The sequence below is a fragment of the Saccostrea cucullata genome, unplaced genomic scaffold, assembly GCF_032062105.1.
Source record: "Saccostrea cucullata isolate Sc308-1 unplaced genomic scaffold, CSIRO_AGI_Scuc_v1 ctg197, whole genome shotgun sequence".
NCBI classification, from domain to species: domain Eukaryota; kingdom Metazoa; phylum Mollusca; class Bivalvia; order Ostreida; family Ostreidae; genus Saccostrea; species Saccostrea cuccullata.
In genome coordinates, this window is record NW_026938805.1 from 104905 (window position 1) to 124410 (window position 19506).

At 32.3% G+C, this 19506-nt stretch overlaps 1 protein-coding gene and 1 long non-coding RNA gene across 2 annotated transcripts; one reads left to right on the forward strand and one right to left on the reverse strand.

Annotated features, from left to right (window-relative positions):
* Positions 1–1786: 1786 nt before the first annotated feature.
* Positions 1787–2924, reverse strand: LOC134251325 (uncharacterized). Its single transcript, XR_009988717.1, has 3 exons — positions 2745–2924; positions 2163–2268; positions 1787–1983 (listed from the first exon to the last, which is right to left on the reverse strand). It is a non-coding gene; the product is annotated as an uncharacterized LOC134251325 (long non-coding RNA).
* A 3898-nt stretch (positions 2925–6822) lies between these two features.
* LOC134251326 (sphingosine-1-phosphate lyase 1-like) lies at positions 6823–18357 on the forward strand. The gene is made up of 16 exons (XM_062733720.1): positions 6823–6911; positions 10962–11109; positions 12374–12543; positions 12830–12869; positions 13137–13216; positions 13792–13920; positions 14014–14102; positions 14203–14239; positions 14411–14518; positions 14791–14853; positions 15173–15319; positions 15831–15960; positions 16170–16287; positions 16445–16600; positions 17329–17449; positions 17623–18357. The coding sequence occupies exons 1-16, from the start codon at positions 6885–6887 to the stop codon at positions 17752–17754; spliced, it is 1695 nt and encodes a 564-aa protein (XP_062589704.1). The 5' UTR covers positions 6823–6884; the 3' UTR covers positions 17755–18357.
* Positions 18358–19506: the final 1149 nt, after the last annotated feature.

The window sequence follows — 19506 nt, forward strand, 5'->3', positions numbered from 1 at the left end:
CTTTTTTAAAAAAGCTGAGTGTCAGCCGCTGGAATACAGAAAGTTTCTTTCTTGTTTTGTAATGGTTTATGATTTGATCTATCCATCATGTTGTGTTCCTTAAATGTAATAAATGCCAAGAAAAGTTAAATTATTGTAATCATTTTCTTATTTGTAACATAATGCCACATACATAATAAATAATAAAGCATAGAATATTTTTTTTAAAATCGTGACCATTACAATGATCTATAAATTCTCTTTCAGAGAAAACATGTTATACCGGTAAATGAACAAAAGCCACCATTAAGATCACGTTAAATTCTATAAAAATGATATGCAGATTATGATGAATAAATGGAATTGTGTTAGATCGTTTTTAAATATTATTAAATAACAGTTTTCATTTGTTTGCATTTCGAGGCAATGCCCATCTATAATTAATTTAATTTCTAAGTTTGAGCATCCATTTTAGTGTTATTAGGAAAGAAAAGAATTGCTTCCAAAAAAGTAATGAACGCCACAGAAAATAATTTTAAATGGAAATTCAAAATATGTTTATACATGCAGTACGTACATATATACATGTACACAAAATGTTTTTGATGATGTCTACCATCATAGCAAAACTATAGATTAAAATACTGGAATCCATTCCCCCTCTCTCCTTTGAAAACTATAAATCAGCATAGTTCTCTCAGCTATCGCATTTCCACTCCAAATATGGGCGCGGTTCACGTGCACAAGCGGCACTTACACGTCTATCATCATGTAAATTATAAGAATTTTCTGTCTTACAGTGGTCTTCTAGCAGATGTTTTCATAACTTCCATCATTAAAGTGAAGAGAAATTGATCTTTTTTTCTCACTATTTTGGGACATTTGTGGCAAGTGGATTGTTGTGTGAATTCCGAACCGTACATGTCTTATGCAAGGTATTGAATACTGATCGAGGGAGTCTTGCATCAGGCATCCAGAGGAATACACAATTTTAATCTTGGCTTGCAATGGCGATTGAGGGAATAAATGTACTTATCATCTATTAGAAGCAAAGAAATATTTTCACAGTATCATTTAAAAACTGACAAATATCCCCCCCCCCCCGAGGTCGTGTGTGCGTGTAGAAGCACGCCCTCAGGAAAAAATTGTGCAAATCTTTTTCCAGAATTGATAAAATATGCAGTTTCATCTGACTAAATATGAATCTTTATTCGGTTGAGTCATGGCCAAAATAAAATATTTTAAACTTTTTGTTGGTAAAACTCAAAAGTCAAGGCCAAAACGTCAACATCAATGATACCCAGGGGAGGGTCTTGTTTTTAAAAAAAACTTTGGTCTACTGGGTATGAATTTAAATTAATAACAGTTTTTGCAAAAACCTGCGACATCATAGGAGGATGAAGATACCTTAAAGTCAATCATAGGCAAGACTTTAAGTAAAATTGTTGGTATGCAGAGGAAGAACTTTTCACAAGGCGTATACATGTACGTATTACTATCTGTTTAAAAGTTTTCATGGTTGAAATGTCCAAGATTAAAGTTTTTTAAAATAAAGTGGTTCAAACTCCCCAGGTAGCACAACAACGTTATTAAAACGTTATCAAAATGTTATAAAAACATTTTCTAAAACGTTATTACAACGTTATTTTGTATGGTTTTTTAAACGTTATCATAACGTTTTTCAAAAACATTGTCCTGCAATGTTTGGAAAACATTTTTGAAAACGTTTTCAAAACATTTTTAAAATCGTTTTCAGAACATTTCTAACATGTTTTAAAGGATAAAAAAAAATTTACAACAAAAAAAGTATTGTACTTCCTATGGTTTTAATTGGTTTAAACTCTTTCACAAATATAATCCATGAACTCTTTTTTACATCCACACAGTCAATAACAGTCTTCTTAACAGGGAAGATTTGTCACAATTGAAATAAGAAAAAAAAATCACAATATCCTTCTTCCTTTGGAAATCATCTGTTTGGCACTTGGACTTCTTTGTTTTCTTCTGAAAAACAAAGATATAGAGAATAATTTTAGAAGATTTAAAAACTATACATAGTCATAAATCCGATAAATACAAGAAAAGTGTGTATGTTTTTGGCAACAGTTCTATAAAATATATACTAAATAAACATGATAAATCTATCTCCGTTATGCATTCGTGTCAGGAAATTTCAAACATACCTTTAAAATTAATACCCCGGTAAATCCCTCAAAGATGGTGTGTAGCAAACTTCATTCTGTCCAATTCCTCTCATAACGTGTAATATTTAGTCTTTGCAAACAGCCGCTGTAAAATGAAAAATGATATTCAGTTTGAGAATTATAAATTGAAAAATATATACATGACACTGTGTATAAATACAAATCATTTTACATTTCCAAAGAAGTATTAAACCAACTCGTTAAGCCCCCCCCCCACCACACACACACAAACACGCAAACTCAATCTACTCGATCTATTTAAAATCATGTGTTGAAGTTTTCAATTTGAAAATCTATCTCTAAGCCCGGGGTGATTATACTAAAGTACACATTAATAAAGAAAATTCACACTAGACACAAGACATAATACATATGTAAAATAAATGCACAATCATGATAAACTTCAATGATCAGTTTACTTCAAAAACAACCAATTAACCGCCCTCAAATATCCAAGATATATACAATCATTTACCATTGTTTACAAGGAATGATTCAGGCTTATACAAACACATGCAAATACATGTATACACGATGAATACTATTTTAAATTCAACATACCATACGGTGATGTAAAATATTCCCTAAACCCTATTCTTTGTCTCTCAAGAATGCTGCCCGGTTTTTCAAAATCTTGGTAAGTTGACCTATATAGATCACGTGGAAATAGTTTGCAGCAAGGAGCGGTTTCATCAGCGCTGACCACGGCATCCCGCTGTGTCAATCAATTAACTTTTGATAAACGCGTTATCCAGGAGGAAACAACGGGTACCTGTAAAGTGCGAAACGAAATAGAAACGAAACGAAACGAAACGAACTGAAACGAAACGAAATCTACCGAAACGAAACGAAACCTACAGAAACGAAACGAAATCACGACGAAACGAAACGAAACCTGCCGAAACGAAACGAAACAAAACTATCAAAATGTTTGGGTTTTTTTTTTAAATCAAGGTACATGTATATAATTATATATGTGTAACTGCATGTGGACTTTTTTTACTTCAAATAAAATCTCTATATATATTTCAAGCACTTGTTAATATAAAATTTTAAATTATTGATAAATTATGCTCCCTTCTCAGTCTAATGATGTATTTACATGTTTACCAGCTGCAAATATGCACGAGCGTACTATGCATGTATAATTTCAATATGTGCAGTGTTTTCTAATTTTTATATCTTACTCTTATTTTCAGTCCTTATTTATCTAGATACCATATATCTATCAAAATTGATGTTGTTACATGTAAAGGCTCGTTTATGTACGGGTCGAAATAAAGTCACTGTACTGTTGTATTGCGAATGTCTTAAAACATAGGATAAACCAGCGACTTAGAGTATTTAGTAATCCATTCCGAGGTGTCTGATTTTATTGTTCAGTTATACATGTAACTACAACCGGAATCTTGTACATCCTTTCCACGTACATACAGTCCTATTTTTATCGAGGTAATTTTCGAGGTAGAAGAAATGAGTGGTTTGCAATAAAGAGGCTCCATAACAGACGTCGAAAACAATTTAAATGACAAGAAAAAACTCTCTCAAAGCAAACGATGTCAATTTTAAGTAGGTAAATTAATCAGTAAGATATTAATAAAATATGACATAGGCGTTGGTGTTAGCCCCCCCCCCCCCCCCCAAGTTTTCTTTTTTTGCAAAGATATATATTATATAGGCATTAAGGGGACGACCATTTGATTCTGAGGGGGGGGGGGGGGGCTGGCAAATTTTTTTGAGACGGATTATTTATTTTCATGCCTGTCAAGGACAGATTATTTATTTTCAAGATTATCGAGGACAGATTATTTATTTTCTTCTTTGTCTTACGGTACCTTGATCGATTGATTCTAAAAGACTAATAATCATTAATATACCATAGGCGGATTCAGGATGGGGGTGGGCGTGTATAACTTCGTTCAGGCAAGAGGTCTGGGGCCGTCTTAAGGCCCCGGTGGGTCCTGGGCGAAGCACTGGTGGAGGACAAGGGAGGGAAATTCCCCAGAATCTCTTGGGTTTTCGGGTATTTTAAGAATAAAACCAGGACAATTATACGTGTAGTGGTATTGGTTATTATGTACCAAAGTATGACATTATTAATATTGGTCATGTCATACTTTGAATGAAGGGGGTCCAGGGGGTGAAGCCCCTTGAAGCTCGTGGGTTTTTGTGTATTTTAGGAGTAAAACCAGGCACAATTATGTAGGAATTAGTTAGTTATGTTCCAAAGTATGACATAATTAATACTAGTCATATCATACTTTGAATGAAGGGGGCCTAGGGGGCGAAGCCCCCTGAAGCTCTTGGGTTTTTGTGTATTTTAAGAGTAAAACTAGGCACAAAAATATTGGTATTGTACTAAAGTATGGCAATATTAATATTATTCATATCATACTTTGAAATTTTAGGGGAGGGGTCATACACATGTACGCCTTCCTTAAATCCGCCACTGTATACTTTGTATTAATTTATCGGGAAGTATACTTCTTTGACAAGAAAATTTATCTTTTGTGGAGCTTGTATTGAAAGTGATTCATCACATCTACTGAGTGCACATTGCCATGCTGATCAACTAACTACAAGTATCCAGTCTGGTAATCTGATTTTAAATACTATTTGGTTTTAAAATGCCGAGCGAAGCGAGCCAAAAAAATGCTGAATTGAAGGTTCTGAGGTTAATTACACGGAAATAAAAAGGTATTTTCACAATATTTAAATATCATAAGTCAAGGTCAGATTATTTATTTTCTTTGCAGAGGAGGACAGATTATTTATTTTCAACATTTTCAGGGACAGATTATTTATTTCCAAAATCTGCCACAGAATCAAATGGTCGTCCCCTAACCTTTTTGTTGGTTAACCCCCCCCCCCTTTTAATATCCTTCCGACGCGTACGCCTATGTATGAGCGAGCTTGAAGCGAAGCCTGTGGTGCTTGAACTATATAAATTTCATATGAGGTAAAAATAGACAATATCACCATTCTGAAAGTTTTGTTTCGTTTCGTTTCGGCAGGTTACGTTTTGATTTGGTGATTTGGCGGTAGTGGGAATTTCGTTTCGTTTCAGGTGTTCTATTTCGGTACTTTAAGGGGAAACAACACAAGTGAATAAATGAGCAGAACTACATCACAAGAAAAAAATTAAAATGGCTTTTTATACATTTTTCACAATCATTATTTTTTTTTTTAGGAAATCAAATTGGCATATAAAACAATTTAAAAAAAACTGAATTAAAAACATTTTTGTTTAATTTTTTTTCCTTAATATGCTTTAAAAGATATCACCTAGTATTAATAACAAACAAACAAAAAAGTAAATACTAAATGTATATTTTTTAAGAATTGAAATATATAGAGGTATTTGTTGAATAACGGTTTTCCAAACATTTTAAGACAATGTTATATTCAATATTTGTATCGGAATTTATAATAAATTTCATTCAGTTTAAAAATAAATTTCTTAAAATTTGAGTCAACGTACACAACACATGTATATTATATAATAAAAAATTAAATATTTTTTTTTAATGCTTTTTAAGCAATTTTCTTATTATAATTAAAAAAATGTTATGCAGTATTAAACGTTATGAAAAATTTAATTTTTAATTATAAAAAAATATATCAAACGTTATCAAAAATTTTTAATCGGAATATAATGTTATGTGCTACCTGGGTCCAAGGTCAAAACTATTAATGGAAAAGACTTCTCACAAGAAATATTTTAGCAAAGTTTAGTTTGGTCAATTTTGCAAGGTCAAGAGGTCAGATATGTTGAAATCCAGAGGAGTTGAAACCCAGAAAACTGTAAGATACATGTGTTTAAATTGTAATTCATGTAATGAAAAAAAATCAAATTAATCTAAAAAAAATCGTCTTTTTCATCGACAAGAATTAAATTCATTGAAAGTGCAGTAGGGCATTGTTGTTACGTAATGACTTTATGAATTTTTGCAGTCCAAAAGTTAATTTGTAACAGTTCGATATTAATTGCTATATTTTATGAAAAACTGAGTATAATTCTTGTTTTCACAAGATAATATCTCGCTTAAAAAAAAAAATCACGGCTGGTATCTTAAAAAAACACGAATTACGTACATGTCCTAAATATACCACCATACATTAAATCATCAAAGTTAAATTTTTAATAAACCCATACCCGTGGGAATCAATTTCAGGGGGGGGGGGGGGGTGCATAGTCATATATTTTCAGTTGGAGACACTTTCAACTACCAAAATTTTTAAATTGTACATTTAGGACATATATTATTCAGACTTTGCAGTGGGGGTGGGGTGAGTTTTTTTTTCAGCTAGGTTATTAAATGATTATCTGAAAATAGCATTTTTTAAATGTTGAAATGCCTCTCGGAGCCCTTGATTGGTAATTAAAATATCTTAACTATATTTCCTAAAGTACACTGTGATCTGTTTGAATTATTGTAACCAAAAAAAAAAACCCAACGCAGCTGAAATTAGCAGTTAGTGAACAAAATTAAAGTTTAAAATCCAGAGTTTAAATAAAATGTAGTAGTCTTGGTGGGAAAAATAGGGTCGGATATGTTAATAACAAAAAAGCATTCCCCCAAAAAGCGGAGTATGTATGAATCAAAATTGTACGACTTAACAAAAGATGTGATCATGTGATCAAGAAAATTCGGGTTGGAAATTCGGACCGTCACACTCAGTTGAACATCAGATATAGAGATGTCGAAATTGATCGGGGCAGTAACTGTGAGTATTTTGAAACACTGTGTCTCTTTAGAATTTACAACATACTTAAATAAGTTGAGATCTACAATTTTTCTACTCAATGTTTGTTGTATAATTCGAAAATTGATTGATGAAGAGAATTCTTTAAAGAGTGCATTTGTTATAACGGTCATTGTCTTGTTACATAAGCTGCTTTTGTTGACTTTTCACACTTTTATCTACATTACTGTCATCTGACCTATACTATATTTATCGATCATTTTATGAGCAAATGGTTTTATGTTTCCTGGAAATATCAAATGTTACAGAATAATTTATTATTTTACCATTGTTTACTACGCATTGAGTTAATTTCATTGACTATTTCAGCTATACCCCCCCCCCCCTACCGTAAAAAATAACAAAATACCTTGAACTTCCAAATGAAAAAAAAAGGTGACATTCAGATTTGGGGGGGGGGTCATTTCAGGCCACTAAATAATTGTCTGAAATTTCTATATTGAATATTTTTTTCTAATTTTCAATGCAATGGATCATCATTTATTTCTGTGTCATGAAATCAAAAAAATGAACATCTTCATATACAATAAATGATGAAATATTTTGAAAGTTAATTAGATATAAATTCCCTGCAGATAGATTGAGTATGATTATAATCTGGCTTTGGTCAAAAGTTAAGCTATGATTAAATTTTTTGAATGTATGAACAATACCATTCAAATATAATTGAAAATTATTTCAATAATGTTAACATTATGTTTCTAAACATATAAAGTCAAATTCATGTAGCCAATACTATACAAGTCTGGTCTAAAGTAACACCATAAAATCAATTATACATTTTAATGTTATGCCTGTCATTTTAAATAAAAAAAATTCTTTATCTTGTTTTTCAGAGATATTACGTTACTTATCTTTTCTTCACTAAACAAATATTTTCCCCCTCTTATTTTTCCCCTGACATTTCTTTCCTTGATCAAATTTCAAACATGAGACATTTTCTTTCATAATTTATTTTAATGTAGTCTAACTGCATTATTTCATGAAAGATAATTAACTCTTAAGGGGGGACCTATGTCTGAAAAGTCTTTGTGTGAATTTTTCAAAACTTTGACATTTCTTTCCTGACCACTTGCTCTTAATTTTTAGGTATTAAAAACAATACCTTTTTATGCTAATTTTTACACAGGAACACGTGCAAAAACAGTGTGAAATGCTAAAAATAGATTATTTCAGACATTATTGTTCTACTTCAAATATGCGCTAAAAAGAACCAAAAATGTCAAATCACATTCGAAATCAAAAGGTATTTAATCTATATGACTTTTTTCTTTAAAATGATGGCAAATTCATTATAATTCATCTTGCATGAAAAATTATAATGGAGCGCAATGTAAGTATCATCCTGTTTTTCTTGTCATATTTTTTACAATTCCGACATGCATAACAGATAATATCTTTAAAAGTCTTTGTGTGAAAATGTTGTAATTCATATTTTTTTTAAAGAAATGATTCATCTCTTTATTTTAAAAAAGAAAAAAGTATACCTTTATGATAAAATAAACGAGAAATATGATGTTTTCTTTTATTTTCGTACTCTTGTGTTATAAATATTGACCTTTCTGCACTAAGACAAAGGAATGTAAGGACTGACAAACATCCGAATATAAAACTATTTTGCGAAAAACGAGTATTTTGTTTTGATTAGAAATAATTTAAACAGATTAATTCATTTCTTCTTCATTCTAAACATTCTGCCCCCCACCCCTTTAGACTTTATACAATAAAATCTACATGTACTATACATCAATAAGCAAATATAGGTACAAGTACATTTCTTAAGTTTTTCTTAGTTTTATCCAGAAAATACATTTAATGGTAAACATAAAATTAAACATACAGAGTATTTCCCTGATTTTAAGCCACTTTCTTCGCTGAATTTTATCTTATCTTTTTGCAGTTATATATCAGCATATCGAGGTATTTCTTCACAACTGAAATTGCTATGAATTATCAACCAAAGGAAGAGAATTCTGATATTAACAAACTCCATAAATCAAATAAAACTGTTATTAATGATGAATAAATTTTCTTTTTGTAAATTGTGTATGTTATTGATTATTAACAATGTTATGCCTATATCAAAGTTTCAAAAGTAAACAGGTAAAATCAAACGTCGCTATTGTGACGTCACATAACGCTGCTTTGACGTAGAACGACATAGGTCCCCCCTTAAAACATTTTTCTATGTTTGTTTCAGTTCAGTTAAACTGACATTGCTCTAATCTATTATATAATAATCTGTATCGTTCATAAAATTGTATGATTGATCTAAATAATTGATAAATGCCCATTTTGTATACTAATGCTACAATACGCCATAGTGGATTTCATATCATTAGTGGTAACCCCCAATACCCTCATGCATTTTTAAAATATAAATATTTAAAATGGTATAATTCAAATGCACACAAATCTTTCTCAGATTAGTCTTGAAATTTGGAATGTTGTGTTTCTGTGTAACAAAGTTTATTTGTACAAATAGGATTAAATTATTGTGATACTATAAATTATATAATGCTAAAGGAAGATATTTCCATGCTCAAGGATAGTATTTCATGGGACAATCAACCCTAGGTCATGTAGAATAATAACAACTAACAAAAGAAATCCTAAAGGAAGAAAAAACATGTCTTATGTCAATTTTGAGATTTGTGCCTGTCTTTGCTCTCATAGATTGTCTTAATCATTCATCATCAACAAACAGCACAGGTTAAATATTCAAAAGTTAAGTAGACCTGTGATACACAGAGTTTAATAACTGTGATTGTTTACAATATACTGGTATGTGATACTACATGGTATTACATGAACAGCTGTCCATTTGATATGGTACTATATACACATATAAAAATATAAGAACAGAGAAAATCTTGAATGGAAGAGCAAGGACAGCACCAGAGACATTGTCAGAAACCCACGGTCGGTCTCGCTTCTCTTAAGAGAAGAGAGAGATGCACCAGAGAGAGAGAGAGAGAGAGAGAGAGAGAGAGAGAGAGAATTAAATTAGAACTGATTTATTTTATTAAGACAGGGCTTGTTTATCTAAAATTCCGGCCTGGTACTATATGGCAATAAAACAGGAAAAACAGGAAAATTTAAAAGTTGATTATGTTGAGTTAGAAGAGAAAATAACCATTATTGCAGGTGAAACATTGAACCAGAAATTTATTTACCCCAGCTAGCAGATTTTATGCTGAGATATCACCGTTTTAAACGTCTTGGATAAATGCAGAGATATTTTAGAGGATTTTGAATCCTAAGTGATTACATACTTATTTTGCTGATGAATGAATTAAATGTTACTGATTCTCAAGTTCATTGTCATGCATCTTTGAACTTTGAAAACTAATGTCATCAACAACTCTCCTAAGAAAATATCCAGAGCTAGTATTTAAAAAAAAGGATTTATATGTATGTTTATTTTTCAAAGTATTTATGGCATCTAACATGTCTAATAGGTAATGAATCAAAATGATATATAGCGCCCTCTTTCAGTCATGCTAGAGATAATTTATCAAATTTAACAAATGCACCATTTACATACAAATTCATTGACTACAAAAAGACATATTATATCTTTATATAACAGTTCCTATTTAATTATCTTTATAATTTAAAAAAAGGTCATCATTTTGACTTTTTCTGCAACAAGTGCACTATAACTATATTACAGGTACATAGTGAAATGTGGTTGTAGTGCATATCTTAAACAAATTCATGTCTACAGCAAAGTGTTTTTGAAATTTATTCCTACATGTAGTTGTGTTTTATACAATTATGAACATTGATATTAAATATGATTTAAGTACATTTATTACAAATCAAAAGTGTGTGTCCTTGTCACTGCTTTAAACATGATGTTTATAGAATCCTAATGTATTTATCATGTGTGGGCTACAATTTTTATATCACTATAAGGTCTGAGAGTTTCAGCACGTAAATTGTAGGTCATGAAGAATGCACCTTACAAGATGGTGAAGTTAACTAAGACTTATTTCTATTTGACAGGGGCCGCTGCTCCCATACTGGGAGATTGTGAGGGAGCAAGTGAATTCCTCCTGTGAAGGCGTGGAGCCATGGAAGATCATCGTCTGTTCCTGTGGAACCACCCTTCTGGTCCTCACCGTCAGGAACATTCTCTTCTCCGACGAGGACAGTAAGTGTCTGTTAGGAATGTTAGATTGGTTACAGGTTGATTAACTTATATTTAGACTAAATTAGTACTTAAGGGGCTTGTTTCTTCTCTGACCAGGAAAGTAAGTGTCCGTTAGGGATGTTGGTCACTTTACTATAATCTTAGCTGTAGCCTAAATTAGTACTTTAGTGGTTTGTTTCTTCTCTGACAAGGACAGTAAGTGTCCATTAGTGTTATTATTTGGCTTAGTCACAAGTCACTTAACTACCGGTAATCTCAACTATAGTCTAAAGTCATACTTAAGATTTTTTTCTTGAGTACATGGATGCTATATATTTGTATGCTTCAACTTCCTTGGGGAGCAATTTAGATGGGATCAAGTCGCTGTTACAAGTTTATGATATATCTTCATGTGTTTTGTCCCTTGTTCTACATGTTATAAGCATCCAGACAAAAAATAAAATGCTATGGTCTGGTGTGTGGGTTGTGGTATCTGTAAACTTTTTAAAATGTGGGCTATATCTCAAGAACCACTTGTCCAACTCAATCAAATCTGCCACAGTGTAATTGCATGGGTAAAGTACCAATAGGGCAAAGGGAATGGTTTCAAGGTCCCATCAAAATTGACCTAAAGTGACATATACTGTAGATCACCTTATTTTCGCGAGATAGTCATTGACTCTTGATTAGCGACACAAAATTTTCGCGAATTGTGGTTATTGCTACATATAATCTTAAGGAATACTATTATACGCAAGAATTAAATTTTCGCGAGCACACTGTCTCGCATAATTACGCGAAAATAAAGTTCTCACGAATAAAAAGTGATTTACAGTAGTGCATCAAACAAGAAGACGATCACTAGAAGTAGGTTGCAGTGAGCTACTTTATACATTTTATAGCTATTCATTTTGAAAACGTTTAGCTAAATGTTTAATTTTAAAGATACTAAGAGGCTTAGAATCACCAAAGCTTGTCAGTTGATGCATCTTGGTCCTCCCCATAATTTGCCAATTCAAAAGAGTTCAAATAAATAGCTTCAATTTATATGCATTTTTAAAAGGAAAATGATTTTTGCTATACCAGAGAATGAAAGAAAATAACTTTTGTGGAAAATGAATCTATGAAAAATTGATAGAATAAACATGACAATATCACTAGCTTTATTCATTTAATGTGGATTTTTATAGGATTATTGTAAAATATTACTTGAAATTGTCATTTGACTTTTCAAACTCATAAATACCCTTTTGGAGACCTCAAATTTTTTCACTTTTCTCGACAGCCCTAACCAACAGAACAAAAAAAGAATTTTTTCGCTTGGTGAAAAAAATTCCATTTGTCCAGAAGAGGATCGCAGAGGAAAAGAAAAAGATAATGAAGGACATGGAGCATGCAATGAATGCAGAAGTCGACAAATACATCACACACTTACCAACAGAGGGACTTAAAATGGTGAGATGTCAGAATAATGAATCCTAAACTATATCTGACAGAGAACTTTTGTTTCAAGTTCTGTATAAAATGGCCCTGTTATTATCTAGACAATTATCTGCATATGTTTATGTCAAATGTTGTGAGTAAGACTTCATAATTTTTCCAGCTTCTACACGTATTAAATAATTTCCCTTTAAAGGCTCATTTATGGAAGAACAAATCATATTCACTTGTGTTTGGCTTGTTCTGTTGAGTTATTTGAGATTTTGTGCTTTTCTAATCTTTCATGTTATTGTATTTCAAGGAGACCCTCATGGAAGAGTTGAAAAGATACCAAGATTTAGGTTGGTTATAATATGATCATATTCATTTTGATGTCAAATACACTCATTTATGTAATGTACTAAAAACTATGAAATTATTATCACACATACACAGATATACAGATATAATTCTCTGTCTGATAACCTTGCTGCAAGCTGCAAGGCTGTATTACATGGAATTGATGTAATTAAGGATAATGACAGTGTCATTTCTCCTATGTCATTCTGTATTCAGGTTTTTCTACACATTAAAAATAAAATATAAGGTGACCTTTTATCTATTTTTAGCCAAAGTGGACTGGAGCAATGGGACCATATCAGGCACAGTGTACAGTGGGGATCCTACACTCACTCATTTAATGGAAAAGGTCAGGACACATCCAATTGCAAATCCCTTATTATCCTGAAAATTTCTGTTTATAGTTTGCACTAACAAAGTCAAGTAAAGCTTATCCTTGATAACAGTTCTGTTTACAAGTGGGACCACCCATTGATCCCACTTGTTCAGGGATCAATATGAATGGATGTGAATGGTTTGTGTGTGGAAATCAGCCTTGGAAGCTCAACTGGTAGACCACTTGTTCAGTGATACAGGGGTCCCAGGGTTTATTCCTTGTCTTGCCATACATTTTCCCCTTTCCTGTTACATGATAAAGTGCCTGGGCTATCCCTGGACTTGCAGATGAAAGTCCTGCCAGGGGCATTAGGAACATGGATTGTGTCTAGAGGGCAGAGACAATTAAAGGAGAGAGGAATGTGTTAACACGGTTTGGGCCTTCGATATCAGCCTGCTTAGCTTGGTAGAGCACCTGACTAGTGATACAGGAGTCCTAGTTCAATTCCTTGTTCAGCCATACATTCTCTTATTTCTCCTTAATCAGATTTATGTATACATAATTGATACAGTTATAGGCATCAATTTCTTATGACTTTACACTTGTAGGTGTATGGAATGTTTGCGTGGACCAATCCTCTCCATGCTGATGTATTCCCAGACATCAGGAAAATGGAGGCAGAAGTTGTCAGGATGTGTTGTACCATGTTTAATGGCGACATGGAGTCCTGCGGAACAGTAAGGGACATTTAAATTTAAAGATCATTGACTTTTGGGTTAAACAATTACTGTTGAATGGGTATGATGACATGTCTATTGTCTTGTTTACAGATGACTTCTGGTGGCACAGAAAGTATCCTGATGGCAATGTTCACCTACAGAAACATCGCAAGGGAGAGGGGCATTAAAATCCCTGAAATGTGAGTAACATATGTTCACAAAATTCATATTGATGCACATGTACAGTATTACGTGTACTTTAATTTTGCAAACATTCTGATTTCATAATTCTTCTTATAGCATTGTGCCAATCACAGCTCATGCTGCTTTTGATAAGGTAAGTTGGTTGGATTACCTATTTTTCTTAAATGCAATGTCTGTAATTCCATGGACTTTGGTATGCTCACTTTATAACACATTTATGATATTATTTACTTGGGATTGCCAGACTTAAAAGAGAATGTGCATTTTATTAATACAAAATATTTCTCCATTCTTCTCCCATCAGGCAGCTGCATACTTCCACATGAAGATAACTCACATTCCTATTGATGAAGAAACTAGAAAAGTCAACATTAATGCCATGAGAAGAGCAATAAACAAAAACACATGTGTTGTACGTATTGTGATACATCCAGGCAAATCCATTTATAATCAAATGTAGTTACTTACATTCTTGAAAACAGTAACTGATAGAAAACTGACTATCCAGTAGTTATAATGAATTGTGGCAGTTAACATTCACATTGGATATTTACTGGTTTGATAAGTAAAATGATGGGTTTGAGCAAGACATATTTTTGCCGTTATGCATCAGTCACAAATATTGTGGATGTTTCTAGCATGCAAATGAAATACATGTAATAGACAAGTATTTTGATTTTTCAGTTAGTAGGATCAGCACCACAGTTTCCACATGGGACCATTGATGACATAGAATCTATAACTCAGGTATGGATATTACATGTACTTATGACATCCTTCCTTGTATCTTGAACACTGTAATCTTGTTAAAGTGAATTGGAAGTGACAACCATTCATTCTTGAAGTACAGTACTGGTAGTTAAACCTTCAAATCTTGAATACTTGGATATCTCAAAGTTTTTCTTGGCCCCATCAAGTTTTTAAGATGAAGAGGCTTGACTGCACATGTACATACATGTAACAGGGTCAACTGATATGGAATCTTTTATCTGTGAAATTAAATGTTAACCATATTATTCCTTTCTACATCTTCTATAACATTGTAATTGTATACCTGTATTTTCAGTTAGGGTTGAAGTATGGCATTCCTGTCCATGTGGATTGTTGTCTTGGGGGCTTCCTCTACCCGTTCATGGAGAAGGCAGGATTTACTGTCCCTGTGGTAGACTTCAGATTACCTGGGGTCACAAGTATCTCAGCTGATACACACAAGGTAGGAATCAAACAAACTAGATACAGAAAACTGAAATATGCTTATATCAAAGTACCAGGGGTGAAGAATTTTGATTCATTGTAAATGTAACTCATTGTAAATGTATATTCACTATAAAAATCACTTTGCTGTAAGTGCGAGTTAATATTATTTGTGTTTGACGGTATAGGTCTTGTTACTAGGCCTGGGCAAAATATCGATATTTCGGTATATTAAAAATCACATATTGCAATACGTTTTTGTAAAGGGTGACTAGGGAATTTTAATCAGATATTATGTGTGTTTGACTGTTTTAGTATAGGTCTTTAATAAAATGATTTTTTTATTTATACTTTCATAGTTAAGTACATTCTACATGCAAATTAAAGTTAATATGATAAGAAAATGTTTAATATTGATACCAGTTGTCGCAATATATTACGAAATATCTGGCCAATACCCAGCCCTACTTTTTACCTATGGTGCTTAGTCTCTCTTGGAATAAATGTTTAATATGATGCCTGTTTTTCAGTATGCCGTTGTTGTTTTTCAATATGCCTTTGTTGTTTTTGTACAAAAATACAGAAATGACTACAGAAAATTCCAGTTCTTTGTGCAGCCCAACTGGCCTGGTGGTATCTATGCCACAGCTGCCATTGGAGGTAGATAAATTCACAGTTATGTTACCTGTCTGACTAAATGCTGGCAACATCTTTAGCTATTTTTTTTTTTTTTAAAAAGAACTGGACTTAAACTTTTCTCATTGTTTAACAAACACTATTTTATACACATTACTTTAGCAGTAGTAATTCTATTTTATCTTATCATGTTCATAAATTTAGACACATATACACATTTATACTGATTTTAGGTAGCCGACCTGGTGCCATCATAGCGGTGTGCTGGGCAACCCTTATGTACTTTGGAGAAAAAGGTTACGTTGATTCTACAAAGAAGATCATCTCCACAGCCAGATACATAAAAGCAGGGTATGTAAACATTTTCTGGAAGATTGAATAACATCATTCTTAAGCAAAGTGAGTTTTAAACTGCTCATTGCTAGACATAGTATTGCAAAGCTGAGATGTATTTTTAGAGTTGTTATAAGATTTTGATTGAAAATTTTTGTACTGGTACTTGATACAGGCTGAAGAAAATCCCTGGGTTCCACATATTTGGGGATCCTCAGATGTCAGTGGTGGGGTTTGGACCAGCAGAGGGATTCAAGTACAACATCTTCACCTTCTCCGACATGATTGCCAAACGAGGCTGGAACCTCAACCCACTTCAGTTTCCCTCAAGGTTCTTTTCATAGTTTAAATAAATAAATTACACTTCATGTACATGTAGCCGAAAAAAAAATCACATTTTTCTGTGAGGTTGATGTAGCTGTTTCCATCTGTAAACTTTTCACATTTTATCTTCTTTCAAGAACTGCTTGGCCAATTGCTAAGCAAACTTGCCACAAAGCATCTTAGGTAAAGGGGATTCAAGTTTGTTCAAATGAAGGGCAACGCCCTCATTCAAGGGGAGATAATTGGGAATTAATGAAAATTTGGTGGTATTTTTAAAAATCTTCTTCTCAAGAACCTCTGTGCCAGGAAAGATGAAACTTCTGGGGAAACATGCTCAGGTAGTGAAGATTCAAGTTTGTTCAAATCATGACCCCCGGTGGTAGGGCGGGGCCACAATGGCCGACCAAAGTTTTACATAGAATTATATAGGAAAATTCTTTAAAAATCTTCTTCTCAAGAATAGCAAAGCCATAATTGATCATATTTATATGGAAGGTTAAAATACCCCCTCTTAAGAGAGACAACTCTTGCTAGAATAAATATCTTATGTTCCTTTATAAAATTGCCAAGTTGAAATTCATTTCTGTCAGTTTTGCTCAGCAAAATATGCTAAAATTGATTTAATTTTTTTTTTTAAATTGATTAACACTAAATCATAATTTTATATGGTTGAATAGAGGAATAAAGCTGAATTTTTATTGAAATTCTTCAGCTCTGAAACTCTGTCTATTTTAGTGTACATCTTTGTGTGACTCTTCTTCACACAAAAGAGGGAGTAGCTGACAAATTCCTGCAGGATTGCAAAGAATGTCTAGAAGAGTTGCTGGCATCCCCTGATGCTGAAGCAGGTGGAATGGTAAGTTGTGGTCATTTTGTCTACCGGTATGTAATTTGTTACTCTATTAATTTTAATTTTACCCAATTTGTATAAAAATTATTCATGCATTTGATGCTTAAGACAGTTGATACGTTATTCTGAAATGTATCTGGGCATATTATTTCACGAAAAGAATTAATCTGGACTTGTAGGCTGCAATGTATGGTACATCCCAGAGTATCCCTGACCGTTCCATGGTTGCTGAACTTGCTGGGTGCTTTGTGAGCGCCCTCTACACTACAAATAAAAGGGAAGAGGCCAACGGAACCGTTCCAACTAACTAGGGTCATAAATAGCCTCTAGGTAAAACTCTGTCTCTCCCAGGAAGTTTGTACTGATGATATTATTGACAGAACAAACTGTACCAAGTAAGCATTTCAGTGACAAAGTTACTACTTGTTCCTGGTGCTCTTTATTGTTTTATCGTTCAAGTATTTATTTTATTGTGTCTCCCTTAGAAAAAAAAATCAAAGTTAAGACTTTCATAGATAACTTATTTATATACATGTAGATGCACAAACAATGCAATTCTGAATATAGAGACTGTCTATATACATGTGCACATATTTTCAGCGATTTATTTTACTGTGATATATATACTCTATAGTACTGTCAACATGGTCATATTTCTGAGTTGAAATATCTAACACTTCTTCATTTTACTAATTCAATGAGTGTAAACTTTTGTTTTTTACTTGGATGTATTGATATTATGCCCCCCCTTCGAAGAAGAGAGGGCATACATGTATTGCTTTGCTGCTGTCTGTCAGTCCATTTAGTTTCCGTTCATTTTCTTCACAACCGTTGCACCTACTGAAATGAAATTTGGTATACAGATTTATTAGATGAATATCTAGGTCAAATCCTGTTTTGGGTACAATTGCACCATTTTTCTTCACAACCATTGCACCAAAGGTTGCACAAATTGAAATGAAATGAAATTTATGTGCTAAATACAGTTCAGTTTCTGTTTTTTATCATATTTGAAAACTTTTCCATGTATATAACATTTATATACAGTCTATACTTGTACATTGCATATATATACTAGACTAGTTCTCATTGGTGAGTGCTTATTAAGAATATTTTTAAATTATTACAAAATAAAAATTAAGAGTTGAATTTGAAATTCAGGAAAACACTTTCAAAGATCCATAATAAATATACAGGTCATTTTTGCAAATTTTAAATCAGTATTGAATTGGTTTTGATTGTTGTAATTAATGTATCATATCTTATCATGATTTATTTGAAAATTTACATGTACATCTGTATGTATTTTGAAAATGTGAAAAAATCCTGATGTAAAGGAAGTGAATAAATTAATATGATATAGAAAAAAGACTTTTATCTAGAGGTCAAAGAAGATAAGATTTAACAGTATCGATGTAACTTAAATGACATACCGTATAAGTGGAAATTTTAGCGAGACGCAAATTTAGTGATTTGTTCAATATAAAATTGGTGTTTATTTTTAGTGAGATACAAATTAAGCGATTTAAAATGTTCACTAAAGAAGCTTTTACAAATAAAACGCAATTAATTTTTAGCGATATGAAATTTTAGCCATCTCAGCACCCTCGCTAATAATGCCAAAATTAAATCTTTGCTGAAAATTCTACTTATACGGTAATATAAATAATAATGCGGGTATACTCACTGTAGACACATGTATGACATTTACTTGTTATTAAGCATGTATGCATGGCAGATCAAATGCTTTCTGTTTTGCCAGTTTTGAAATCAGTTGGATCAATTTTAGCAATAATTTGAATATACCAGTTACAGATGATATTAAAAATTGATAATTTTTATTCCTGACCTTAGAGATCTCGTGTGAAGATTTTTTTTCTTACTTTATGACGGTTTTTGTTTGTGAATGGTACATTCGTAAAACTAAATGAAATTGTAGAAAAGTTTTATACTTTTTAATATTTTGGGATTAAAAAAATTGTGATTGTGATTTTGCATTATGTAAGAATATTCTATTAAATTAATGAAATATTACCTACAAAATAAAGAGTAATAAATATTGT